At 44.2% G+C, this 27,793-nt stretch overlaps 3 protein-coding genes across 4 annotated transcripts in view; all 3 read left to right on the top strand.

Annotated features, from left to right (window-relative positions):
• Nucleotides 1–9,977, top strand: part of lpgat1 (lysophosphatidylglycerol acyltransferase 1) — a 35,424-nt gene extending 25,447 nt beyond the window's left edge. The window contains exons 7-8 of the mRNA XM_034580533.1: nucleotides 7,279–7,385; nucleotides 8,750–9,977. Of these exons, the coding sequence (XP_034436424.1) occupies nucleotides 7,279–7,385; nucleotides 8,750–8,901 (259 nt within the window). The 3' untranslated portion in view covers nucleotides 8,902–9,977. The remainder of the gene's footprint in view (nucleotides 1–7,278; nucleotides 7,386–8,749) is intronic.
• On the top strand, nucleotides 327–21,215 carry nek2 (NIMA-related kinase 2). Of its 2 annotated transcripts, XM_034580531.1 has the most exons (11): nucleotides 327–338; nucleotides 12,252–12,259; nucleotides 16,764–16,900; nucleotides 17,815–18,032; nucleotides 18,138–18,378; nucleotides 18,467–18,549; nucleotides 18,641–18,767; nucleotides 18,843–19,077; nucleotides 19,721–19,775; nucleotides 19,897–19,973; nucleotides 20,207–20,854. In XM_034580531.1, the coding sequence occupies exons 3-11, from the start codon at nucleotides 16,805–16,807 to the stop codon at nucleotides 20,410–20,412; spliced, it is 1,338 nt and encodes a 445-aa protein (XP_034436422.1). In that variant the 5' UTR covers nucleotides 327–338; nucleotides 12,252–12,259; nucleotides 16,764–16,804; the 3' UTR covers nucleotides 20,413–20,854. The 2 variants fall into 2 exon arrangements, with proteins under 2 accessions (XP_034436422.1, XP_034436421.1); XM_034580530.1 differs by lacking the exons at nucleotides 327–338; nucleotides 12,252–12,259 and having other exon boundaries at nucleotides 16,629–16,900; nucleotides 20,207–21,215.
• A 546-nt stretch (nucleotides 21,216–21,761) lies between these two features.
• On the top strand, nucleotides 21,762–26,868 carry slc30a1a (solute carrier family 30 member 1a). Its single transcript, XM_034580529.1, has 2 exons — nucleotides 21,762–22,775; nucleotides 24,249–26,868. Exons 1-2 carry the CDS (start codon nucleotides 22,208–22,210, stop codon nucleotides 25,112–25,114), a joined length of 1,434 nt encoding a protein of 477 aa, XP_034436420.1. The 5' UTR covers nucleotides 21,762–22,207; the 3' UTR covers nucleotides 25,115–26,868.
• Nucleotides 26,869–27,793: the final 925 nt, after the last annotated feature.

Below are 27,793 nucleotides of genomic sequence, written 5' to 3'. Positions count from 1 at the left end.
GGTGGCGTGATTTATGGCGTCGGAGTCTTGCCTGGTCATCACATGCACGTTTGCACACCTGGCTTTTCTCTCCGAGTCGGGACACACACACAGAAGTGTTGAGCTCGCAGCCGTAAATGTCGTCTTTTAAGAAATCTGAGGCAGATTTTTTTTTTTAACTTAATACTTTGTTAAAAAACGTTGTGGCGTCAGTTCTTACTGTAAATCAGACGCTACATTTCCACCTGTCTTTTTTTTTTTCTTAAACCAATTTGTGTTTATTGAGGTCCCCTCAGCAGCTCACCTGGATCGATATCCCTCACACTGGTGTTTACCTCTGAGCATAATTAGTGGCCTTGGTAATTAGAGATGGTGCCTGGGGATAATGAATGAGAAGAGGGTTGTAGCTTTTTTTTTTTTCAAAGCTAAGGATCTTCAGAGTACGCGTGTCACCATAGAAACACGTTACAGGAATCATCCCCACACACACTGAATTCATTCCACGGAGAATCCTCCTCAAGAGTTGTTGAAGTTCAGGCCCATTAGCAAAGGAAGAAGTAATCAGATCGTCAGCTTTAAAAGTAGAAATACATCAATGTGAAGTATGTAAGTGTAATGTCGGTCTTCATACAGGTCGGTGGAATGTAAAGTGCTTTGCAGATGCTTAGAGTCCGATTGATAAAAATTGACAGATATGAGCCTTTAAGCCTTATATCAGAAATACAAATGAAATTGAATAAGGAGAAGTAAAATCATAGATATAAAAGTTGTATCTAACTAGTAACTACCTATCAGGTAAATGTGGTGAAGTAAAAAGTATATCATATTATAGAAGTATAATGAAGCATATAAATTAAATATGTAAGATGTTTGTGCCGTACATTTTTCAGTGATTAATGAAGGTATCGTGTACAAATACGAAATATCTGCTTGTATTGACATGATGACATGTACGAGCAGAACTTTTTCCTTCTTCATTGTTTAATGAACTTCCATGAGGGTGAGCTAACATCGGTCGTCCATACGTCCCAGTGACAGTGGTTTTTATGGCCCCTTCCTTGTGACCTCTGAACTGATAACAGGTCGACACTCCAACACCAGTCTGTTAATAACCTCCAAACGGCTCCGCCCACCGCCGACATCTGTCTCACGTGTCCTCACATTACAGCAGCAGCTCCCTGTCACAGGCATGTGGTCACGGTGACCAGGTGAAAGTGCGCTGCTGCCACGTAGACACACAGAAATCGATGTGGAGTCAAGAGGACTAAATCATGGTCATGTTCAAAGTTCAAACACAACCCAGGTTTTCTAGGTGAAAAGTAAACGTTATTTTCAGCCATAATTACATCTGTTGTAATCTTGTGATGATGATGATCAATCGTTATGTGATTTCTAGAAAGTGCAATATCTTTGACGGCTCTGTGACAATTACAGCCAATCCCTAGTGGTGAGGACACCTCTGATTTTGCATATTGTTTTTATATGAAGTACTATAGAAATTAATTAAGTAGTTTGAGTAAAGTAAGTTTGAATACAAGCGTATTGTATCGTTTCCAAACGTCTCCGTTTTAGGTGCTCAAAAAGTCCGGTGGAGTTTTGACGGCAAAAAAACGTGTGTGTGGATGGATCCTCAGAGAAGCTCCAGCTATAAAACCAGAATAAAGCCTTTATTCAGGTTTCCCAAACCAGGATATGGTGTTTACATACATAACTCAAAAGACAGATCATTACCAGGACAAGATCTCACATGTTTCATTGCTTCTATCAGTCAATTCTAATTTTATATCAACAAAATCATTTAATGGACTCGCCCTCACCACCAATAATACCGAGTGATAATCCGACTGCTCATTGGAACAAGAACGTGATAACTACCTCTGGTATGGTATTTAATACTTGGCCAGTCAAAAGCATGTGCAGCTATTTTTAAGTCACTGATGTAAGAATATCATCAGTTGCAGCAACTCCGTGATCGTGTTCACAAAACAGAAGCAATTCCCCCTTAAGATTTTAGCCATGAAGCTTCAAGTACTCTGAATACTTTCTCATTTTTGTTTAATTTGAACTGAAAGTAGTCTTGTGTATCAACACGTCGGGGGATTTCTCAGCTCTCCTCCGTCTGGCTGAGCCTTTTTTTTTTCACATTGGTCGGTTGGAGAGTCTGCCATGTCCGTCGTTCTGCTTGGAAACCATTTCCTGGAACACAGACGGCCTCTAGTCGGAGAGGAAGCAGATTAAAGACTAAATGGAGCAATTAACGAGTGGAGTCCGACCATCCCTAGACTTCTCTCCGGCTGTAGATAAGCACTTCTTAGCCCTCCGTGAGGAAGAGCCCTTAAGAGTGATGTGTGTGTGTGTGTGTGTGTGGTTTACTTAGGGTCCCCGTCGACCACAGAAGTTCAATTGTAGAAGGTCACTTTAACATAAAAAACGTACTCTCTGTTTGATCGGTGCTTTCACTCCTGAGGAAAATCAAGAGAAGGAACTTAAAGGCAGCAGTTTGGGATTTGGTTGATGAGCCTTATCTTAACTAGAATAAGACGGGCTGGAGATGGAGATTGGTGCCCGGGCGCCGGCCTCCCAGGGGCGCCTTTTTGGTTTTTAAGATTTTCACGGCGAGAGAGATTTCGGGGCCGTATAGACTCCCCGAACAATGACTGGCTGCCCTCCAAGGAGGCTTGTTGAGTGGACAGACTTCTCTCAGCCGCAGTCCAAACTTAATTAGCCTCTCAGCCCAGTTTGGAGGAAAAACAATATCTCAAGAATAAGGTCTCAGGGGCTGAATGGTTCAAATGAGGCAGTAAGTAGCTTGTGATTCGCGCTGCCTTTGTAGAAACTAGTCACAGAAGTTGCAGTGAGGATGTAGTTGGTGAAGACTTGGTAAAAGTCGGATGCAGGGAATCAACTGGAGAAACTGCCGCTCTCTCTCTCTCTCTCCCAGCTGTCTGTCTCTGTGCCGGGGTGTCAGGTTAAGAAGCAGGTCGGTGCCAAGTGGGTTAGGGTGGAAACGAGTGCGCTGCCGTGGCCCCACGCCAACATGTCGCCACCAGTTCCTCCCCAACACCAACACCATCACTACTGTACTGTCTCACACAAGCCACCATCCATTTTCACTCGGCACAATAAGGACACTGTAGAGCGACATTTCCATTTTTCCCAGTAACGGCAGAAGCGTTGCCAACAACTGTTTGGCTCGCTGGCGTCGCTCATTGTGATGCTGCTGCAAGTCGCTGCCTGTTTGTTTTCTCTGAGTCGGAACAAGGTCACCGATCAACTGAAGAACAACCTGTCACATCTGTAAGGTCGCCATCAAGCCAGTAATTCATGCTACAATCATTTATTCTCATTACACTGTGATTTACTGTACACAGAGAAAAATATTGTTTGAATTATGTTTAATTTCATTCATTCATTTAATTGTTAAAGCAAAAATGCTGAACTTCCTCTGGTACGAGTTGTGGATTTAATGCTTTTCTTTGTCATATTTGATGTTGTCTATAAAACATTTTAGGACATTTTAAATATTGTGTTGACTCATGATTATTGTCCAGATTTCTCAATTAATCAACTGACAAATTGATCATGAAAATGATCTTTAGTTGCAGCCATATACAGGGCCAACATACAGACAAACAGGCATTCACTCTCACATTCACACCTATGCTCAATTTAGAGTCTCCCCATCAACCTAACCCCAGTTTGCGCGCTGGGACTGTGGGAGGCTCTAGAGTAACCAGAGAATAGACACCACCCGAGCCAGGATACTGTTTCCTATGTAAGCGTGTTGCATGTAGCGTTGCCTCATCCAAACTCGCATGTCCTCAGCGACCTGTGTCGACACCCAAACATCCTGATTGCTGCATGAATATTTCAGCTGCAGGAAAACGCTGTGGTGACCACCTGCCTCCACCCAGGGCCCCTAAAAGCACAAACCTTCCGATTAAGCGGTGCCGGCCAGTTCCTGTTTCCCTCCACCCAGAATTACAGAGCTATCGGTTCACTTTTTTCTGAGATCACCTGTGAAACACTCCTGAGGTTTGTGACAGTAGATCTTATATTTTATCAGTCATATATTTAATGATAACACCATCACTGATCACTGCTGTGGAAGAAATATGGCTTTATTCTCCAGATTAAAAATAAATCCATGACCGCAAATTACGACCTGTCACTGCAACTAGGAAGCAGCTAACAGGAAAACACTGCTTCTTTTGTTGTAGTGGCGACTTGCTTGATTTATCCTTTGCTCTAATTGCTGCTTTCTGTCCACATGTTATAATATCTGTGTCATTATTAGAGGTTACGGATGTGTCGGTTATTCTCAGCCTGTGTCTGAACTTCCTCTTTCCTCAGAGATGCATCAGGGCTGGTTGTTGGTTCCTGTGGCACAGTAACACAAAAGAAACCTGATATTCACAGACACAGTAGGAGAAGCTTTGGTTGAGTGTCTCGCGTGGACCTCTAATCACCCGATCAGGTGGCTGCAGAAGCTTGGTTCTCTGTTTTTTCGGGCAGCCTGAGCCACTCGAGTGGGGGGGTTCTAGCTGTTTTTAAAAAAGCTGTTTTATCTTGAAAAATCCAGCTTAACTAGAACCTTTGACGGATGAAAGCAGCAAATTTTAGTGGGTTTCAGGCCACCGGGGACATCAAAGTTGCTTTACTTAAACAGGACCTTGTTGTAGAGTAACACCCACACAGTGAACCGCTGGATAATGAGGAGAAGTGTCCAAAGGAGATGTGCAGTTCAAATATACCAACCAAGCGGATGTCTGTGTTGAATCATCAGCTCCTTCTCTTCTGGGCTGTGGAACAAGGGGGCCCAGCCTTTTCCTGATTTGGTCATAGAGACTGCTTCAGTTCAAAGAGCAAGTTTTTACTATAGCGAGTGTCTAATGCACTGATGTCCACTCTGACAGGAACTGAGAGTATGGGCTCAGTGATCAAGTAAACCTGTAAATCAGATAGCACTGGCTTATTCCATAGATCTTCAAATTATCAAAGGGTTAAAGGTGAGAAAATTCACAGCTTCATATTCCTTATTTGATCTTTTATTTAACCAACAGTCCAAAACCCAAATATTCTGCTTATATTTATGTAAAACAAAGAAATAAATCCAATCCTGACATTTCAGAAGTTTGAAGCATCAAATATTTCACATTTTTGCCTCAAAGCAAATTGATTTTCTGATTCTCAACTAATCATTGCAGCTCTACACTTTTATTTTCATTATTTATTATCCTGCTAATTACTTTCTTGATGGATCGCTGAAATAATTTTGTAAATAAAATATCAAAAGAAGTCTCATATGTTCTTCCAGGAGCCCAGGGACATTTTGAAACCCAGTTATCATCAAACCAATAATATCTGACAAGGATAATCGGCAAATATTCTCATTGGATTTGTTGATTGATTTTATGTTTAAACTTGTTCTTTCAGATCTATTTGTTGCCACTAATAATCAAAATTAAGACTCATTCACAACCTTATTTAAAATGTCTGAATATTTCTATCACTGGTTTGAATGACATCCTATTTGGGTGATTCATGTAAATACTGACTCATGTAGCTGCTGCAGTCACCGAGGCTGTAAGTCGTCACCGTCCCTTCATACCTGCAACATAGCGGAGGAAACATGTCTGTCTTTTCAAGCAGCGACTAAAAGTACAGACATCATCCTGACAGCAGAACTGTTGCCTTCCCCGAGATTGCTTTTTAATATATATCGAACCCTTTACCAATCAATACGGTATCACTTATTACTGCCCTCTTCCAGAAGCCTCCCTCACAGGCACAGATGTACTTTTACTGGTGGTTTCCGGTCGGGAAATATTGAGCAAATGTTGAGTGCAGAGGAAATGCTTTGTCTGAGGGAGGAGACGGTAACCTCTATTTGAAGGTGACCAGTGGCTGCCTGTGTGGGAGTGCAGCCTACTAGAGACCCCTCCTGGCTACAAACAAGACTTCCTCTGCTTGCAGCAGGGACCCTGTTTATCAGCCTCCTGCCGTTTTCACAATGTCGACCAGCGCAGCCGTCTTCCTGTTTCTCACTGTGATTGTAAAATATATATATATACAAAACTTCTTTATCGTCCTACTTTTCTTAAACAATACTTAAGATCATTACCTTCAGTGGATAAAAATATACAAAAGAAACAAAACATGTTTTCAGAGTATTCTCTAATTATAATTTTTTTTTATCTTTAACCATGATTATGTAATAATCCACCCACCCCCCTATCTATAACGCTTATCCTTTGAGGGTCGGAGCTGGAACCAATCCCAGCTGGCATCGGACGAGAGGCCGGGTACTTCCTGGTCATCGGCTTATCGCAGATCCAACATACAGATACACCCGTGCACGCTCACATTCATATGTGCAATCATCAATTAATCTCACCCCATATGTAATAAGAATTATACATATTCTTTATGCAGCGCTTTAAAGCTGAAGCAGAAAGTCCTTCCCAACAAAAGACTAATTCAAATTGGAAACACAAATTTTGTAGGACATCAACATTTTGGAACATGACGACGTGTATGTCAAACATAATTTACCACATATATCTATTTAGATATAGTTTGCCAATATGAGCCGTACACACTCGTATCGGAATCAGCGTTTATGTTTGCTGATATGCGGGTTGCATAACAAATGTTTTTTAATAAATATGTATCGACCAATATGATGTTTTTTACTCCCCAGTTTTGGTATTGGCATCTGCCCCAAGAAATCCATACAAGTTGATACAAAATCTTTTAAGACGTCGCTATAAGCTCTGTCATGATGGGTATCCTTGCTATTTGCTGCCGTTCTATTGAACAACAGAACGTACAGATACTATCTGTTCCACCGCAGCCCCACACACATAAGACAGGGTCTGATTAATAAATGCTAACATCCCGAGCACTTCTCCCCTTGTCAGGGTCTAATGGTGTCTCTGCTCCCTGAGGACAGGGCCGCCTCGGAGTTCTGACAGCAAAACGGATTCACCTTTTTTTCCGTCAGATTTTTTCCTGACTTGACTCTAACAGCCGTTTTGTGGAGCTACACAGTGTCTCCTTGACACTCTGACGAGCTTCGCCAGCTAATGAATCTCCCAAAACAAGCTGAAGCCGCCGCAAACACACACGCCGCCGTAATAGACTCGCTCTGCTCGGGGACCACCGCTGACAACCCGCGTTTTTTCCGACTGCCGCTTCCTCGACGGATCAATGCAGACAGTTTCTGCTGAGAGAGACTTCATTTACCCTGTTTCGTTCCCCCTGTTTCATCTCCACTGTCTGTCTCTCTTCCTTCAGGATGTACCCAATAAAGGAGGTTCCTGTGGAGGCAGAGGCCCTGACTGACTGGCTGTATCAGAGGTTTGTGGAGAAAGAAGAGTTGCTGGCCTACTTCTACGACAAAGGTCTGTCTCGCCATGTCAGTTTGCTGAAGTCAAACTGTAATGATTGTGGAACACACATTTCCTTTCACACAGCAATGTTTTTTTTGGGGGGGAAATAACTGACTCCAGCTGCTCCCTTCATGTCTGTAATAGATGTTTTACTCAGTAGTGAGTAATTACTTATTTATCATCATCATTTTCTGTCGAGTTGTGCACCAGTGTCATTTTTCCCATTATGCCGTGGATAGATTTACACCCGGAGAGTAACTGTGCTGAACTCTATAGTAAATAGAGAGTGATTCAGACACAGTGTTTGAGCTTCAAGCCTCTGGGCGTTTGTTTCCAACGGTAATGTTTGACTAACATTAGAGCAGTGCTTGTTGCTAGGAAACCGGCTGTCAACGTCCACGGTGCATTCACTGAGCATATTTTAGCCGTGTTTGTGATACAAACAATCAGAAAAGTGGGGTTTTCCTGACATGTCTTAGCTGTAAACCGCTCACAGTTGAATCCTCTGTCAATCGTCTGTGTTCCACACTTGGTCAAAAACAGTAACTGAATCTTCCTCTGGTCCTGTTGTTGCATCACCTGCTGAGTCACTCAGTGTTGTCTCTGGTGGTTTAGCTAATATTAGCCTTCTTAATTTGTCAGAGTCAAAATAAACATTCACATCAGCATAAAACTGTTGATTCAGCTTATTCAAAAGCAGCTGTACACGTTTTGTTTTCTTCTTAATCTTCGTGTCCTTTCGCTAAGAACTAAAAACAGTCATCGTTCCTGTGATGGAGCTCAGAGTTTCTCCCAGCACAAGAACAACTTTGAGTGAAGCAAGTGTACAATGATCGTTTGAACACATGAGTCAGTGAATCACCTGCCAACCGCAACTTAAATATACGCTTGTGTAAGAAGTTAGCCGTGTAAACAACGTCTCATGAAGAGTCTCACCTCATGAGGAATGGATCAATACACTGACAGGTGGACCAACAGGGAAGTGCAGGCTTTGATTGTCATAATGAAACAGACGACAAAGACACGGCTTTCTCCATGGTCTCCTCCATCTTGTTGTTGTCATAGAAACGGCTGTATGTCCTAATGTTGCTCTACCAAACACAATGGCTGGCTTGAATCACTTAAGCCAGCGTTCCTATTGTCAGTGTGAATTCAGTGCTGCGTGTCTTCCTCCACCGTCTCCTTATTTCACTCTTGTATCTGTCAACAAAGGCAGAAAAATGCCCCCAAATCATAAAGAAATAGACGTGATAACTAAAGTCTTAGATGTTTCTTTGAGCCGCAGCCAAGCCGTGGTCATCCCGGTTGAAGAAATGCTAAGAAATCGGCCTGAGAGCAAAATACTGATGCGTTTGTGTTTGTCCGCCTCTCAACAGGATCCTTCCCGTCTGTGGACGGACACAAGGTGGCAGTTTCCCGGCAAATGACCCTGGACCCCGTGTGGCTGTGCATCATCCAGTCGTTTGCGTTTGCCTCCGGCTACATGTGGTACAGCGTCCTCCTGTACCTCTACTGCTGTTTATTTTGAGTGCGCTGATGAGCTGAGAGTCTTAATCGGACAACTGGAAAAGCCTCAGGATCGTTTGGTGTGTGGCCCAGCGTCGCGCTCGCCCCCTACGATGGATGAATGTACATTTGCAACAGCGGAGCGACTTACCAGGAAACAATAAGCATATGAAGTACACACACACACACACACACACACACACACACACACACACACACACACACACACAGATTAAAGAAACCCATACAGTATGAAACAGGTCACAACCCTAACGCCACACACTCGCGCCTGCGGCCTCGCAGAATAATCTCTCGCACTCGTCACAACTCACATTTTGATGTTTACACGTCCTCATACACGTAGACGCTGACACGTACATGACTTTTTATTCAAAGTTAACGAAACGAGGCTCAGGACTCCTCCAAAAGACGCTCTGGACCAGACTCTCTCTCTCTCTCTCTCTCTTCCCCTCCCAGGCTTTAGCCATGGTAGTTTTACAGAGTATAAAGTGTGTATGGACGCGTGCGTGTGTGAGTGAATATATGTGATTTAGAAGCGTAATGTCTGCCCTTATTCTTCCTCCTGGCAAGAGTTGATGAAGCCCACTGGACGTCTCTCGCAGCCCGCTGGCGACCCGGCGGGCCACACCTTTCCGGAGCGAGCGGCTGTATGAACGTTGAGGCTGCGCCGGCGGCCGCTCCTCTGGCCTTCATTGCACTAAGGAATCCATACTGCCCTGACTGCTCCCTGCCCCAGGAAAAGGCTCCTGATCGGTAGCTGTGGATGTTTTGTTTTCGTTTGTTTTCTTCCCTTTAAACCCGCATATCACCACAACTACAGCCATCGTTACTTGTTTTTTCTTTTTGTCGTCGCGACTTCTTTTTCCTGTGTCCGCCTGTTTGTCGAGGCAGTATTCTGAGCTCACTGAGAAAAAAGGGGGGGGGATCATGTTTACACTGGCGGCCCTGCTGAAAGCCTAAAGAGACGGTGGCTATGATGCAGCGCTTGATTTAAGGATCTTTTTCTCCTGTTTCGTATGTGAAGGGAGGAGGAGGAACGCTAACTCGAAAAGAAAAACAAACAAACAAAAAAAAAAATCTGGTTGCAAGAATTGCAATCTGATCACCTATAAACTAACTCCCTCTTCTGTGGATTCTCTTTTTCACCCTCTGCTCTCCGACATACACACACTGGCAGACAGAAACCGGTGCGCACACGCAGCCACGTGCAGCTACACAGCAGAGTAGACGTGTGTCTCCAGGATCATCTCAACGAGTCCGACCGACGAGGACGGAGAAGACTCTTACTCCCCCGTTGGACTGAATAGTTTTACAAATATTTAAGCCATATGCTTAGTGTTTTTGGGGGTGGGGAAAAAGACATGGGGGAAAAAAAAATATGATTTTTTTTATAGGAAGCTACCCAAATGTTCAGCATTCTACGATAGACATTTTTGGCTTACAGAACTATAGGTGTCATTACTGTAAATTTACAGCATAACCTGCCTAACTGAGTGTGTGTGGTTGTCGTCCCCCCCCCCCACCCCCATTTTTTGATATATATGAATTATGTCGTGTCGCTCTGTGACGTCAGAGCGCGGCGGCAACTTCACCACAAGTGGTCAAAAGTTTGTATTTCTTTTTAAATTACATGAACTTTGGTCTTCATGTCACGGTTTGTTTTAATCTTGTACATAACGAAGCTGAGGAAGAGTTTTCCATGTTGAGACGATGAAGATGACTGCAGCGTTTTTCTCTCTTTTGGTTCCGCGATAATTTCAGATAATTTTTGTTTCAGTTGTCATGAATGTCTTTAAAAGAAGAAGAAGAAGAAGAGAGCAAGGATTTTCCCTTCACTTCTCAGTGTTATCCTGTATGTTTTCTTTCTTTTAATTCCAAGCTCCTGAGCAGGAAGTAGAACTTCAAGTCATTACAGCTACTGTATGTTCTGGCCGTTTGCACAGTTTCAAACTTGTACAATTGTACATTTTAAATCGGTGGAAGACCGCGTCTATCAGGACTAACCCCTGATGTCCTGGTCGACCCCAAACCCTCAGAAGAAGCCGTTTCCTCGCTCTCTCTCTCTCTCTTGACAAACGTTTGATGTAAAGACAGTTTCGAGGAGTCGAGCTCAAACTGGGTCAGTGAGGACGAGATCGCTCCTCGGTTACAAGGGAAACTCCGGCAGGGCCCCGCAACGATGCAGCTGTTCTCTCTCGAATGTACTTGTGTTGTGGTGTCGAGGTCAACTCTGTGTAATTTGCTTAGCCTGCTTTAATGAGGAAAAGTGTCGAGGAGCAGCAGCAGTGAACGAATGCGAGGAGAAGGAAAAAGGTGCGTTCTAGTAGTTGCTGCTGTCTCCGTGCACCACTGTTGGTAGAAACTGTGTGAGACAACATAAGGGCTACCTGATCGGGTAGGTGGATAACATTTTAAATTATAGGCTGTAGATGTGTTTCATCCAGCGGCCCTTTCAGATTCCCCTCCATCGTGAGAGTGACTTCAAATGAAGCTTCATTGCTTTTTCTTTTTTTTTTTTCTCACCTTTTTTTTCAATTTTGTTTTTTATTTTGTTTTATTTTGTTTTATGACCATGTTTCCAAAGAAGGCAGGGAAATAATGTTTTCCTGGATGTGGCTTTAGGAAATAAACACAATAGGGATTTAAACAAATTATACTAGAACTGTCTGTAATTTTCCATTTTGTACTCCTTTAATTCCTAGCTACACAGCCATTTTACAACACAAAAAACTTGTGCTGGAATAAAACATCATAAAGATCCTAACACGCGTGCTGCCTCTCCTTCATGTGTTTCTGCGTCCGACAGAGTAGCATCACGGTGCAGGACCCTCACGGGGTCACATGTATATGTCCTCCAGGAGTTTTCATTACGAACAAAGAACAAAATCCAGATTTGAGGTATAGAAATGCTTGAAGCTCACCATTGCAGTCAAACGTTAATTTAATGTCTTTAAAATTGAAGAACTTTGTTAAACACAATAATCTGTCATCAGTTTTATGCTCACCTTTTTTTTTTGGTCTTTGCTCTGAGGCAGTTTTGTTTCTATTGATGAACTAGGAAAGCTCAAACCTTTCCAGTCTATGTTTTACTAAATGGAGATTTACACATCAATAAGAATGGATTCCATCGCACAAACTAGTTCTTGCCTCGAGATTGGTTTTGAGCTGCGGCCATCAGTCGTTTAGTTGATCAATTAAAAAGGAAATTGGCAACAAATGTGACATTTTGTGTGAATTTTTAAAGAACAAATCGTATGTATTATTTATGTTTTTATGTTTTTCCAGCTGAGATACTAAATGTTAATGCTGCATCCATAGAGTCTGGTTGCAAACTGATGGTGGATTAGACAGAGGCCTGGGTCAGTGTATGAATAGATTAAATTAGATCCAAAGAAATGAATATGCTCCTATTAGGTTAAGTAGAATTAATTGCACAGATATAATATATTAACTGTTTTAGTGAGGATTAGACTCCAGTATAGGTCCTGCAGAGATGTTTCTATAAAGTCCTGGATTCCCTCTGGTTTTAAGGTTAAGCTCCTGTCTGGAACCGTGAAAGCCACCGCTCCCCTTCTCTCCTCACTCAGGATTCGGTGCTGAGAACAATCTGCAGGTAACTGAACCCTGTTCTCGGTTCTGTGCCCGTTGTTTAACTGTGGTGTCGGTCGCTGGCCTGTTGAAAGTCCCCGGTTTGTGTTGCAGATCTCAGATTTCACGTGACATCGGGGCTCTGATCGTGAGCTGATGAAAACTGCACGGATCTCTTTACTTCAGCTGGAGGTAACGGCTGCGTCAGTCACGGAGACCGACAGTTTGACTTGTGTGAAGAAAGTGTTCCTGAGCTCGGGTGTGAATGAAGTTGGCCTTTTATGTTTTATTCTGTTGCTTTACTACAATTGACAAATCGGTCACCATTTACTCCAATTGTCTTGGATTTGGCTGCAACGCTGTTTACCCCTGAAACTCCAAAAGTGTTTTGTGGACTCAAACACTTCCCCCCCCCCCTCCTCCCTTGGCATAGTGGTGAGGAGATAATGAGGGCATTGTCATTTTTGGGTGAACAATCCCTTTAAGCTAAATGGAGAGATGTGGTTAGAGGTTATGAAAAGAGGAGATAAATTCCCTAAATATTCAATAATGTCTTTAAGTACTAAAGTAGCATATACTACGAGTACAATGAGCTTCCACTGACACCTCTGCCCTCTGATTATCACTGTGCTGCAGATTGAGAGATGGTCAAGTCACATAACGCCTCGTGTATCGGCTGCTGTCACGGTTGATGTGTGGCGTGACATTTTTGGGATTCTCGGGACGGATGGAGACAAAGGGCAGCGTGGCATGCCATCAACTCCATTTCTACAGCAGCCGGAGTGATGTGTGGAGGCCAAGGTCTGCAGGAGAGCCACACGCTCCAGGCGGCCAATGGGAATCGAGGGGGAAAACAGTGGGAAGTGAGCTGCGAAATGGGATTAAATATGCACCAAGCGTCACCAGCTCACCGAAGGGCTAAACAGTCAGGAGCCAACAGGGTGGCTGCAGCTCAGCCTGGTGTCCACGTGGGGGAAGGTGTAGCATCGGGAATCTTTTACGCCTCCGTACAAGCTCAAAATCTCTCTCCAAGTGTCGCCCACATCACACAGACAAATCAGTCTCCGGAGGAACTTCTTCGTCCTCTGCAGAGGTCCCAGTGTTCCTCCTCCTCCGACACCTGCAATGCGCTATATCATAGCACGCCCGCCGCCCAAGGTCCTCGATGTCACGCTTTGATGCCAGCTCCCTCGTGAACGCCGCGGTGACGACGGCGTCCCTTGACTCAGCGAGCACTATCACATCCAGCTGTGGAGAGGAGGCCCGGGTTGAATGTCACTGCAGCGGCCGCCGGCATCGCAGAGTCTCGTTGGGCCTTCCTGCGATTTGCAGGAGAGCATGATCAGAGTGACAGCTGCAACCGCAGTATCAAAGTCCCACAGATACACAATTCGGCCAATCACGAGTCAGTCTCAGCTGTCAATCATGACATTTCAGCCCATTTTTGTAGTATTAAAAAAAGCTAATTAAAACCTTACAACCTATACTGAAGCCTGCCACCAGGGGGTAGTCAAGATTCTGTGGCTTCACTTTTGGGTATGTGCGTACATGTGTGTGTATGTGTGTGTATGTGTGATCGTCATCATTTATGCCACCTCGTGTGAGAGGTGTCTTTGATTAAAGCTCCACCCCCAAAACAGGCGGAGTCAGTGGTGACGCTACAGTGGGGACCCTGTAGCCCCTCCCACCACAGGGCTGCAGTCACCCCAGCAGAGGTGAGGAGGTCACTATGGGACGTGGCTGGCTGTCTGTCTGTCTGTCCCGCCTGTCGCTCCCTCTCAACTCCTGGCCTTTGAAACAGGGGCGGCTGACGTCAGCTCAGCCCCCGGGCACCCGACTGTCTCTGTTGTTTTTAGCTGTCAGTTTTCCGCTCGGCCCCCCGACCGTTTCTGGCTGATGTCCAAACTCCTCCAGCTCTTTGTAGGAGTGACCTTTGCAGAGGCAGACTGACAGAGCGGCCCGGCTGCTCGCTCTCTCGGTGGTGTGAGCCGTGTCAGTGTGCGGCGCTGGCAGAGCAGCAGAGCAGCAGTGATGGCTGAGAGGACGATTTGAACACAACTGTTAGCGCGGCCCCGTCCCGCCGAGAGGCCCGTTAGCTGAGCGGGAAACCCCAGAGTCTGCGTTTATCTCCGGGATCACACGTCAACGTCCAACTTGCAAAGAGGAAAACAATCTTCTATGTGTCACATGTGGGATTTCCCCAAGTCAGGCTTTAATTATAAACGCTTAATCTGATACCGCTGCTCCACTGCTCTTCTTAGATGTGAGTCATGGTGTCAGAAATGGGATTACATGTGCAAAATATGACTGCGGCCTATAACCAGATTAAATCTCTGTGTTTAACATGTAAGATCCTTATGTGGCAATGAAATGCAGCTCAGACTTAAAGACTTGAAGATGATCCTTTAAATAATGTGAAAATAAGGTGATTCCTCACAGATGATGTTTGTGTAGCTGATGAGAGAAAAGTTGATTCTGTAGAGAAATAATATCTGGATGTCAAATCTTTACCTTAACTGAGCATCTAGAAAAGAGTAATGTCACCTAATACCTTTTTTTTTATATATTTTTGAGTACGACTGCAACTAACAATTTAAACTGAAGAGTAACATTTTAAATTTAAACATTTTTTATTTCTCTCACTAATAGTCTGAAACAATAAAGACATTTATCATAGCTGTGCTTTCTCAGGACTTGATGTCTGAATTCACCTATAACTTATTTGTTTCTGTATATTATATTTTAACACCTTGTACCTGGGTTGAAAGATACTATATGATAAGTTTATAATATAATTATTAAATTATGTGATGAAAAGAATCAACAAATCTTGACATTGAGGACGTCAGAACAAACGAGGCATTTAAAACTGATTTTCAATTTTGTGATTGATTTTTTATCAAGTGACCAATCAACTAAAACAGTTGAGAACTTCATCAGAGTGTTTATAGTGAAGTCCTACTGAGTGTGATGCCCAGTAATAAGAGTCAGAGTGAGAGGTCGCTGCGTGTCGCCGCTCTCAGATGGAGACTCCTCAGGTGGTCCTGGTCAAATCCAAAGACCCGTGATCAACACGTCGCCCATCAGCCTCCTCCTGTCTCTTACATATGCAGCCATGGAAACTGCTCTGATGACAGCCACCGACCTTTTCCTGGATTCACGAATAACTGAGGATTAAACAGGGAGGCTGAACAGAGGTCTGAGGATCATGTCAAAACGTCACAGACAGAAAATTAAAATTAAAATCTTTTTAAAACTGCTTTTTAGTTTTTTCTCACCTTTGCTTCTAGACATCTGCTTTTATTGTTCCTGAGAAAAAATATGACCGGGGCCTTCTCCACTTGTCACTTAAATGACATTTAAGCATCAGAGAAGAAGACATATTTGTTAAAAGTAATAAGTTTGCATTTAACTTATAACTTGAATTTCAACCCAAATCACCTGGAACCTTTAAGTCCCAGGAACTTTTTATTCATGAAACCAAGTAGCTCCTGCAGACTCCTGTTGTTCTCCTGTGTTTCCAGGGGAGATGTGAAATTAGCCTGATGAGCAGGTGGTGCTATAAATGAGCAGTAAAACCCTGAAACAACAGTTAACATGGAGGAGATTCAAATGGTGCAAGCATTTATGAAACAAGGACACAGATTGTTCAGGCGACTGTGGAGACTGGAGCGCACCATAAAATAATGATTTATTTGTTGGTTTGTTGGTTTGTTTACGGAACCTTGAATAATGTTCATAGATACATTTTAATGAAATGCGTAATCTTATTTTGTCTCATCGTTATCTTATCTCATCTTATCTTATTTTATCTTATTTTATATTATATTATCTTATCTTATCTTATCTCGTCTCTTCTCTTCTCTTCTCTTCTCTTCTCTTCTCTTCTCTTCTTTTCTTTTCTTTTCTTTTCTTTTCTTTTCTTTTCTCATCCAAACACTTTGGGCTTTGGGTAGAACATGTGTTTTTGGCGCCATCTTGTGGACACGCCTCCTCCACCCGCGCTACTCTCGCGGGGTTTCCGGCGCCTAGCAACCTCACAACTCGCGTCTCCCCGCCGACCAATCAGGAGTCACGATGCCAGGAGCGCGGGGCCAATCAGCGGCGAGGATTCGGGCACCGATTTAAACGAAGAGGAAACGGTTGCTGCACGCGAGCGAAGCCGGAAGAGAAGGAAAACAAACACTTCATAACATCTGCGTCAAGGCTAAAGTTAAACTCAGCGCTGGTTTAAGATCGTGTTTAACTAGTTCATCCGGACGTTAGCAGGTTTAGTAGCCTGGTTAACTGGTTAACTGGTAACTCGAGGTTTAAACATGCCGTCCCGGGTGGACGACTACGAGTTGTTGAACACTATCGGCTCCGGTTCTTATGGAAAGTGCCAGAAAATTACCCGGAAAGCCGACGGAAAAGTGAGTGAACTACACAAACTACACAAACTACACTGTTTACCTGCAGGTACACAAACCACACGGTTTACCTGCAGGTACACAAACCACACGGTTTACCTGCAGGTACACAAACTACACAGTTTACCTGCAGGTACACAAACCACACAGTTTACCTGCAGGTACACAAACCACACAGTTTACCCCCAGGTACACAAACTACACTGATTTTAAACCGTCCACTGTGAAACATTATTATATTATTTAATTATTATACATTATTTCTATCTGTGCACTTCAATGTCCACTGCGCAATACTGTTTATTCTGCTCACACTTTGTACAATAATACTACATATAGAATACACATCATAATCACACATATATTATAGTTTCACTCTATAAATTATATTTTGTTCAATCTTTTTTGTATTTTCTTCTAATATCTGTAAAAATCTCTATCTTGACTCTCCTCTTTGTTGCTGTTATACTAAAAACGTACTTTACTTTAGTGGTGATTAGTGTTGATTTGTAAAATGGCATCACACCTGCTCACTTTTACTACTTACAGGCCAAGGCAGCCATTTTAACTTGTTCCAGGTAAATCTCATGTGTCGCTCTGATATCTGAAGCCATGTCACTGAGCCACAGGAACAACACCTGAAGAGCTGGATCCCAAACGAAGTGTGTATCATGTTTAACTAAAATGTAACTTAAATAAGGGGGTTACATTTTCTCAAAGGCGGTTTCTGTCATTTTACTGTAGGTAGATCTTATCATCATGGCAGCGTTCGTATCCAAGTTACTTTGGTTTCATTTCTGCATAGTGGGAGGAAGCGGAGATGCCTCGTCCATCTTTATTTCTTATGCTTCCCAGTCCTGGTTCTTTGATTTTAATCTTCATCCTTTGTGGTTAATTAACTCTTCTTCGTGTTAAAGATCCTGGTGTGGAAGGAGCTGGACTATGGCACCATGGCGGAGAGTGAAAAGCAGATGCTGGTGTCAGAGGTGAACCTCCTGCGGGAGCTCAAGCACCCGAACATCGTGAGATACTACGACCGCATCATAGACCGCACCAACACAACGCTGTATATTATCATGGAGTACTGCGAGGGCGGAGACCTGTCCAGCCTCATTGACCGCTGCATCAAGGAAAGGTGACCATGTGCATTTATATAAAATTCCATCCTCTTTAAATCCGTGCTTCCTGATACTATCTCCATAACCTGCATTACTTTATCTTTTTATTGACTGTTTTGCAGGCGTTATCTGGAGGAGCAGTTCATCCTGCGAGTCATGGCGCAGCTCACGTTGGCCCTGAAGGAGTGCCACAGGCGCAGCGACGGCCGGGCCACCGTTCTTCATCGAGACCTGAAACCAGCCAACATCTTCCTCGACATCAGACAGAACGTGAAGCTCGGAGACTTTGGCCTTGCCAGGATCCTGAATCATGACACCAGTTTTGCAAAGACATTTGTTGGGACACCGTACTACATGTCTCCAGTGAGTTGTTTAATCCCTCTGTGTTTGTTTCTTAATCCTCCTGATTGTAGCCTAATCCTGCGACAATCCCTCATACTTTTTCTTACAGGAGCAAATAAACCAGCTGTTGTACAACGAGAAGTCAGATATTTGGTCACTGGGATGTTTGCTGTATGAACTATGTGCATTATCGTAAGTTTTCCAGCTTTTTTTTTTTTCCCTCCTCCAGCAGCTGGTTGGTCCATAACAAATCTGACACTTACTCCGAATTTCTCCTGTTCAGGCCTCCGTTCACTGCTTACAACCAAAAGGAGCTGGCAGAGAGGATCCGAGAGGGAAAGTTCAGGAGAATCCCGTACCGCTACTCTGAGGAACTGAATGGCTTACTCAGCAAAATGCTCAACTTAAAGGTTAGAAATGAATTATACAACCGTTATCTTGTTGATGTACTATAGGAAACAGTAGTGACTCCTCTCTGTCACCAGGACTACATGAGGCCCTCGGTGGAGTCCATTCTCCAGAGCAGCCTGTTGGCGGATGCGGTTGCTGAGGAGCAGAGGAGGGCCGAGGCGCGGGTCCGGAGGAAGTCGGCGGACCCTGACCGACCTCTTCCGAAGCCGGCGGAACCAGCTCCCGCCTCTGCTGCTGAGCTCCAACTCAAGGAACAGGCGCTGAGGGACAGAGAGACGGCTTTGAAGGAACGTGAAGAGAGGATGGAGCGTAAGAATTTTATCTCTACTGCTGATCGTGCCACATAAACTGTGATGACCAGCAGATGCACTCAAATTTCACAGCCTGATTCCTATTCTGTATTCAGAGGTGTTTACAATGGAAGAGTAGAATAGCTGTGGATTCTTCGAAATATCTGTATATCATTGCACAATCAGTTTAAATGGTGCATTGATATCTGTGTAAGGAAGCGCTTGTTGGAGCTAGCTATTGACATGTGGTTTGATAAAAGCAATTGTTTTGGCGTCATACATAGTTTGTAATGTCTGTGTTCTTCTTGCTCAGCGATACTGATATTTGCTCGCTGTCATAAATCTACAAACAAGACCAACATAGAACTGATAACTGATAGTTTAAGAGATAACGTGATGTGTAGAGGGTTATCCTCTATTCGACTACTTCACCTTATCTTCAATTATGGGCAAGAGTAGGTCATTCTGACCTCGTAGAAACGTGTGGAACTGGAACAGGTTGACGCATGTTGCTTTTGAAACACAAGTGCTGTGACCTACTGTTTGCCTGCCCCCACTAACTTCAACAGCCCCTGGCTGCACATTCTTTTAAAGAGAACTAACAGGTAAAACATTGACGTGACAAATAAGTGTTAAAACTCTTCTCTTCTGTTTCATGGCAGAAAGAGAGCAGGAGCTGTGTGTTCGTGAACAGCTGTCAAACGAGAGGATCGCACGGTAAAACTTTTAAAGAAGGCCACAGACAGCTCATGAAACAATCTCCTCATTTCACCCTTTCTTCTCCAATCTTTCTTTCTGCATATTGGTACAATTGATTAATTCTCATTTACCGTTTCAGGGCCGAGCGTTTACTGAAGAATTATACCCGTCTCCAGCAGCAGAGGGACCTGTCACCATTATATGGCAAAGACATAGGTATGGAACTGAGGAGAAGAGCTCTGGACTTACTAACCCGAGACAAGAACTGAGCAGTTTTTGTGTTTGTGCTTCTGTTTTCAATGTTTATTTATTACTTTTTAAAATCGTGCTAATAAAAATTGTATACACCAATAAAGAAGTGATTATACTGAACCTGCATTTTAAACTCTCTGCCTGACAATAGTCAATCAATCTTTATTAATCAGTCCCTCTGTGCTGTTTGGTCCTAGATGAGGACAGCCTCTCCCCGGGAAAGAGGAAGGTCCACTTTGCTGGTGAGAGCAAAGAGAACCAGCGTCCCCACGGCCGTCGGAGCGTGACGTCCCAGGAGCTGATACTGAGGAGGCTGCAGGCGGCAAACGTGCGCGGCCTCACGCTGCATGAAGTGGAGAAGGCCTGTCAGTTCAAGAGCAGACAGATCCTCGGCTTCCGCTGACCACATGGGACGTCTCTGTTTGTTGTGCGATGGAAGGCTCTGAGTCATGATAACTGGATGTAAATAAAGATTTATTTATGATTATTTAGTTGCTATGCAAGGAGTGATGACATTTCAAGCCAGTTTATTCTCGTGTGTGTGTGTGTGTGTTTTTTAAGAAGTGTGTTGATGTTTTAATGTTATAGGCAGCTAGAGAGATTGTGAAATGTTAACTTTATTCTTGCTGTATATTTTTAAACGTGAAGTTTTCTTTTTGTTATGACCAAGTATCTAAGAAGTGAAAACAATAACTGAACCTGTGATGAAATGAACATGTGAACTATGCAAAAAAAGATGTGAATTCATTTGTTTTACGCTGCATTTCCTGATTTAAAAACTATAAATTACCCACAAGGACTTAAGACGTCCATCCTAAAGAGATGTATACTCTCAATGTTCATAGTGAAATGCAGCTATTTGAGTTTAGTTTGATGTAATTTATAAAATATATAAAGGTTAAGCTATTGTAACTGAAGTTGGGATTTAAAGAAAAAAATTGTATCAAAAACATTCACTCTAAAAAAAGTAATTAATTTACATCTCAATTACACCACGTTGACACTTTAATCAAATCTGATAGTTTCCACAAGGGGTCATCAGTTTCCCCCTGTACCGAGTCTTTACCCGTCATTACCACACAGTGTGATTACTGCCATCACACCTCACAACTCATTTGTTCTTGATTAAAAATAGATTAACGGACGTTGTTGTATTGAGGTGTCGTTTAAAATTAAATAGAGAGGAAACTTCATTTGAAAAGACGTTTCACACAATGACAGGCCACGTTATCTTCATTTTTTTTCATTATTAAAAAAAACAACTAAAGATATAACTCTGGTTGGCTGATATGTATTAATAACCTCTGAGTAGGGCAACGTACTTATTAAATGTCAACCATAACTTGCAGAGTAATACATGTATACTACTTTATGATACATTGACACTCTTATTAGACATTGTTTCCCTTAATAAATAAAATTGAATATAAAATATAGATATATATGTTAAATAGGAAATTAAAGAACAATAAAAAGGTGTGTGTTAGATGTACAAACGAATTAAAACACATTAAGTTTCCAGAATAGTGGACAGATAATAAATAGATTTACAGATCGGTTATGTGTGTGTTATCGCGAGACTTCAGTTGCCGTCGGCGTACGTAGCAACCGCCGTTGTCTCTCTCGCTTGCCCCGCCCACTGGCAAAATCCGACCAATCAAGATGCCTGCTCGTAACCTCTCCACCAATAGGAACCCCTCGGGGCGCCTAGCATGTAGCCTAGCTCCTTAGCCCCCTCGCTCCTCCTCTTTGCCCATGTATGGGTACGTGTGACGTCACGGACCCTACGTCCATCTTTATATACAGTCAATGGTTCCGTGTGGAAAGTTTACCGGCTCGGGTGCAAAGTTTCAACCGTCTGCAAACACCAGCTCGTCGGCAAACGTTTCTGGAATGTGCTGGTGACGACGGAGGCGAACCGACCCGGTAACCAACACCGAATCACGGATTAATCCCCCCCCCCCCACCTCCCCAGCGGTTGTCCACGGCACAGGACGAGGGATGCTACCGTCGCTGGAGAGCAGCAGTGAATGAAGACCCTGTTTACAGCGACCGTATTGTCTCAGGGAGCCACCTAGCATACCCCCCCCCCCCCCCCCCGTTAGCTTGGAGTCGAGCCGGATAGCTAGCTAGCTGGGGCTCCGGGTGATCTCGGAAGAAAGGAACCGTATCAAACTTGAACTCCACACCGGGCGAAGATGGCTTGCGAACCGAACCGAGTGCGGCTGCTCTGCATGCTCTCGCTGACGTTCGGGTTTTTCATCGTGGAGGTGGTGGTGAGCCGGTTCACCTCGTCCCTGTCCATGCTCTCCGACTCCTTCCACATGCTGTCGGACGTGATCGCGCTGGTGGTGGCGCTGGTCGCGGTGCGGTTCGCCGAGAAGACCCACGCGACCAACAAGAACACCTTCGGCTGGATCCGGGCGGAGGTGATGGGGGCTCTGGTGAACGCCGTCTTCCTCACGGCGCTGTGCTTCACCATCGTGCTGGAGGTGGTCGAGCGCCTCACCGAGCCCCACGAGATCAAGAGACCGGAGGTGGTGGCCGGGGTCGGCGCCGCGGGGCTCCTGGTCAACCTGCTCGGGCTCTGCTTGTTCCGCGGACACGCCGGCGGAGGCCACGGCCACAGCCACGGGGGCCACGGCCACGGGGGCAAGAACAAGAAGGGCAAAAGTGGCCAAAAGGCTGGGAACGGGTCTTCGGGAGAGGAGACCAACAACCTGGTGGCAAATCACAACAGCCCGGGGGACGTGACACTGAGGAATGGTAAGGACGGAAACTTTAAGCCTCATTTCACTTCACTGTGTGTTTTTACAATCATGATCTAAATTCGCTGTGTTTGCCCTCTTTGTGTTGAATTATCTTTCACATGTGTAGCACAGGCCAATCCCCCGAAGTCCATTGTGTCCCACAGAGACTCTGACAGAATGTCCCAGACTTTATCTCCATTGTTGGTTGTCCAGATTGCACAACAGTCCACAGATACTTGACATCTCCTGCGTATCCCCCGGGACACCCTACCCTTAGTGTCCAGGCCTTTTAGTGTTTACTCTACAAATCACATCTGTCTGCTGTCATTAATTTGTTGTGTCACACTATCCTTTGTAACAGACTCAGGTTTCAGGCTTTGTAAAGACTGACCACGATCAGCTGACTTTCTAAATAGAGATACGCAGAAGATCCTGTCTGACTCAGCGGAGGAACAGCTTCTGACAAGTTGAAACTTGTTGGTGTGAAATCGTTTTAATCCTGGATCTTGTTTTTTTTTTTTTTTTTGTTACTCCTCACATTGTGTTTGAATTCACCCCAGAGACAATTCAATATCTACAACGCAGTGTTTCCCAGTCATGTTGTGGTATGTGGTTACCATAGTAACACACAGAGCCAACTCTTTCTGGTGTCAGTGAGTGAAAAGTTTAATACATAATCAACGAGAGACCGTCCCCACTGAAGGGTTAACACCCCCCCCCCTCCCCCCAATAAATGGAGACTGCCCCCCCCCCCCCCCCCATGCACTGATCACTGTTACTGGGTCAGACATCTGTGTAACCATGGAGCCGACAGCCCCAGCAGCACCATTAGCGGCTGATGAATGGCCCGTAGAGTCCCGGGATGGAAGTGAGCAGCCATTGCTCAGGTGCCATCTCCCTCCCAGGGCTGTGTATGCTACCTCTGTGATAACTGAATCTTCTTAATGTGAATTATTATTATTATTATTATTATTATTATTATTATTATTATTATTATAGTGTGTTTTCCAGCATTTACGATCCCATGTGTTGGGAGTTCTCCGTGGCTCCCTGGCATGTTTCTCCTGTTTGTAGCCCCAAGCAGTTGCAGCACAGAATCAGTCACATGGCTGTGGCTCCACAGTAAAAGCTGGAACAATATTGGCAAATAGAAAAACACACCTTAACAGATTGTATTTCTTAGTAAATAGTCTGTAGTACCTCGCCTATTGAATGGGTCACTTGATAACATCACAAGCTGCGTTGTGGCTCTGTTGTTTCAAACGGACCCGTGCTGCTGACATCATCCTCGTAGACGGCTGATTCGGCTCCACAATGTGATTGTTGTTGTTTTGTTTTTCTCTAATTTCTCATATCTGTTTATGTTGCACTCCCGGTGCTGCCTGTGAATCCATTTTGAATGCTTCATTAGTATCTTAAGTGTCAAAGTTCAGTTGATTATTTAACCGTCACAGTAAACTTAGCTAACCTCCTGGTTTTTTATCTGCAGAAATCAGCTGTAAAGACAACATAGATGTGCAGATGAATGGCAACCCCAACTTTGAGGACATGGACCACATCGCTTCATCGCAGCTGAACATGCGCGGTGTCTTCCTACACGTGTTGGGCGACGCCCTGGGCTCTGTCATCGTGGTTGTTAATGCTGTAATATTCATATTTGTGTGGCAGCCCTGCGAAGATGATACGGAGTGTTACAACCCATGTGTCCGCCATACGGACCAGCATTTCAATCAAACACTGGCCTCCATGAAGACTGCCGGCCCCTGCTGGATCCTCTACCTGGATCCCACTCTCTGCATCATCATGGTGTGCATCCTGCTGTACACTACCTACCCGCTTCTCAAAGAGTCGGCCCTCATCCTGCTGCAGACCGTGCCCAAGCAGATCAACATGCACCGGCTCAACGAGCGGCTGCTGGGTCTGGAGGGTGTGCTCGCCATCCACGAGCTGCACATCTGGCAGCTGGCTGGCAGCCGCATCATCGCCACAGCTCATATCAAGTGCCATGACCCCACATCTTACATGGAGGTTGCCAAACGGATCAAGGACTTCTTTCACAATGAGGGTATCCACGCTACCACCATCCAACCAGAGTTCGTCACGTTCAACTCTGAGTCTCGGGACTCCCTCTGTGAGCTCTCCTGTCGGACTCAGTGTGCTCCCAAGCTGTGCTGCGGCTCTGCCGACAAACAGAACCCAGGCTCTGACAAGAAGACCAACAGTGACTATAAGCCAGGTGCTGCTTCTGCCTTGGAGGTGATCAGTGAGGTCGCAGAGCTGCCTGCAAGCCTTCAGGTGGTCCCGCTGTCAGAGCCGGAGGTTACCATCACCAGAGAGGTGGAGTCATCTCTTTGAGATGGAGGGGACAGAGAGAAATGGAGGAGAGGCTGTGAAACGACCACTTTGGGCAGATCTCATCGTCATTGTCATTTGCAGGATGTGGTTATCTCTTTGCTCTAGAGTCGCCCTGATACAGAAAAGAAATTCCATCACCTTTTATTCTCTGTTATCGCTCCTTGTAAAACCCTCCCAAAACCTTCTGTTTATGCATTTCAGCCTCATTCTTTTTATCCTCTTCCTCCCTCATGTCCAAACCCTCCCCTCCCTCCCAGCCACTTGGCCCGTCTCTTGTTGTCTGTTGCCCTGGTACTGTGGTGGCAATGCATGTCGGGGTTCACTGACCTTATCTCCTCCAGGACTGGAGCGAGTCCTGCATGAGTGTTCCTCATTAACACCGTGTTGTAATGCGTCACCTCTTCTCATGGTGTTTCTGTGCCAAAGCTTCTCACTGCAGGACCGACGGGATCGGAGAGACGCCCTCTCCACCAAACGGGCACACACAATACATGCAAGTCAGAGCACACATCACTAGGTGGTTTCCTTTAGCCTATGGACCTGTCGGCAAAGAGCCTATCGTCTTGTTTTTTGCGTCGGCTTTGAGTAGATCGATTTTCTTACCCTCTGGCCCCAAATGGAAGAGTATTGTATTGCATAATAATTTAAGTATTTAAGTTATTAGAAATAATCTATTTCTCTCTGTAGAGGCTGTTTGTAATATTTAGTCTGGTTGATAGAAACATTTTAGCACATTTTCTGTCTGAGGTTTTTGACTGATCATCTATGCTGTAGTCAGTTTTACAAATATGACATTTTTATAATCTTGTTTTTTCAGACTTTTTCTCTGGCCTTGACTGAGTTTTAATTAGAGTAATGAGTTGGATACAGAAGCCGTATCAACACTTTGCCTTTTAGATACAGAACTGCTGTGGTATAGCATCAAGTATAGTAGACGCGATGTAACTGAACTTCTCGCAATGGCACTGTCGCGTAACTACATGTTCAATCGTGAATTTGCTGTCTTGCAAGCCAGAGGGTCGGGTCTTTTGTGAATACGTGAGCACTGTATGCCATCAGTTTGACACTACTCTCTGTGTGAATCTTTACTGGACACTTTCAGATGATGGCTTTTGATTTTTGTTTGAAGATTCTCATGAATGTGTGCGGCACCTCGTCACAATCCACGCTGAGGGCGTTTTATATTTCCAGAACGATCTGCTAAGTGTGCATGACCAAACTGGGACCTGGTGTTCGACTTTTTTAGAGCTCCACTCAGAGCTCCTGTGGCTGCTTACCAGTACCTGCTGGTATCCTCCAACATTATTCATTACTGTAGGGAATGAATCATCATACTGGTTGTCTGCCCTCTGTTGGGCAGCGGAGCAGGCTATTTTTTGCTGAAGTAAAGTCCATTAGTGGCCTTTAACATAGTATGAATTTTCCCTCGTCTACACAGATATCATTAAAGATAATCCATTGATGCATTTCCAATTTCCACTCCCGATTAAATGTGTATGCAATATAGAAATATGTGCTGGAAAATGTATTTTGATGTGTTCTTCATTTGTAATGTTTGTTCACTTTTATTCTTTGTCTTTTAAGACTCTTTAAGATGTGCAAATTGAAAACAAAATAATTGTTTTTTATTTTAGATATGACATGTCAGCTGATGTGTTTTTGATATATATACATATATATGTATATTAGTACCTGTCCAATGTGTCATTGTGAAATAAAAAATATGACTGTTTGGTACAGTTTATGAACCCAAAGATGTAATTTGCATTATTCCTACTTGGTTTCGTGAAAACGTGTTGGCTGTGGACAGAGCTACAGTTGAACTTCAACTGCTTTGTGTTGTGATTCAAGTTTAGTATTTTTTAATTACTTTAAACCATTACTTTAAACCATGTGTCAACAAAGCCGTATCGGTTGGTGACCTTTGCCTATTAAATCGCCTTTACCCATAGAAATGTAAAGGAGATTAAAAAGTTGTTAAAAGAAGCTGGGTACATGGTCGTCTGGTCGTGTAGTACAATCGACTTTTTTAGTGGGTTAATTTTACATTGTAATACAGCAAGAGAAATAAGGTTAGTAAGTAATTAGCTGAATATTTACCCAGCCTGTGAAACTAGAAGGGTCCATAGAAAATTTTTAAAAGATTCATTTTAAGCCCCAATCTCATAAATTGTCCGTCTCATACAATCGCATTGGGAGTTTAAATCTAATAGTGTGTCACTGAAAACCACAATAGCATCATGGTGTTGATGTGGTGTGAAAGTCCAACAGGACATCTGCTGCGGCTCCTGTCGTCCGTCCAGCTACAAAACCTCTAAACCGTCTAAACAGTCATGATGGTCTGAAGTAAATCTGAGGTACAAAGCGTGAATGACTCAAGCAGCAGCTACATAAATCCATAATTACAGCATTTCACAGCTGCTCTCTGCGGTGTGAAGACGCGGATGCTGGCTCAGGTCTGCGGCTGAGCTCCAGTGGAAGTCTGGTGAGGCTGCAGACTGTCAGCGGGAAGCTGTCGCAGCAGCAGCAGCCAGTCTGAGGGGACTTATGTAAGAGGCCCGGGGGCATTCCAAAGACAACAAGCACGGGGCTCTACCCAGCATTCCTCAGTGCTGCGGGCCTGCTCACCCCATGTCCCTCTTTATGTGGACGGAGAGCTTCAACACCAGTGAAATGGGT

The sequence above is a fragment of the Hippoglossus hippoglossus genome, chromosome 24 (assembly GCF_009819705.1).
Source record: "Hippoglossus hippoglossus isolate fHipHip1 chromosome 24, fHipHip1.pri, whole genome shotgun sequence".
Lineage (NCBI taxonomy): Eukaryota > Metazoa > Chordata > Actinopteri > Pleuronectiformes > Pleuronectidae > Hippoglossus > Hippoglossus hippoglossus.
The sequence above is the reverse complement of the archived record's forward strand: the minus strand, read 5'-3'. Positions and strand labels throughout refer to the sequence as shown.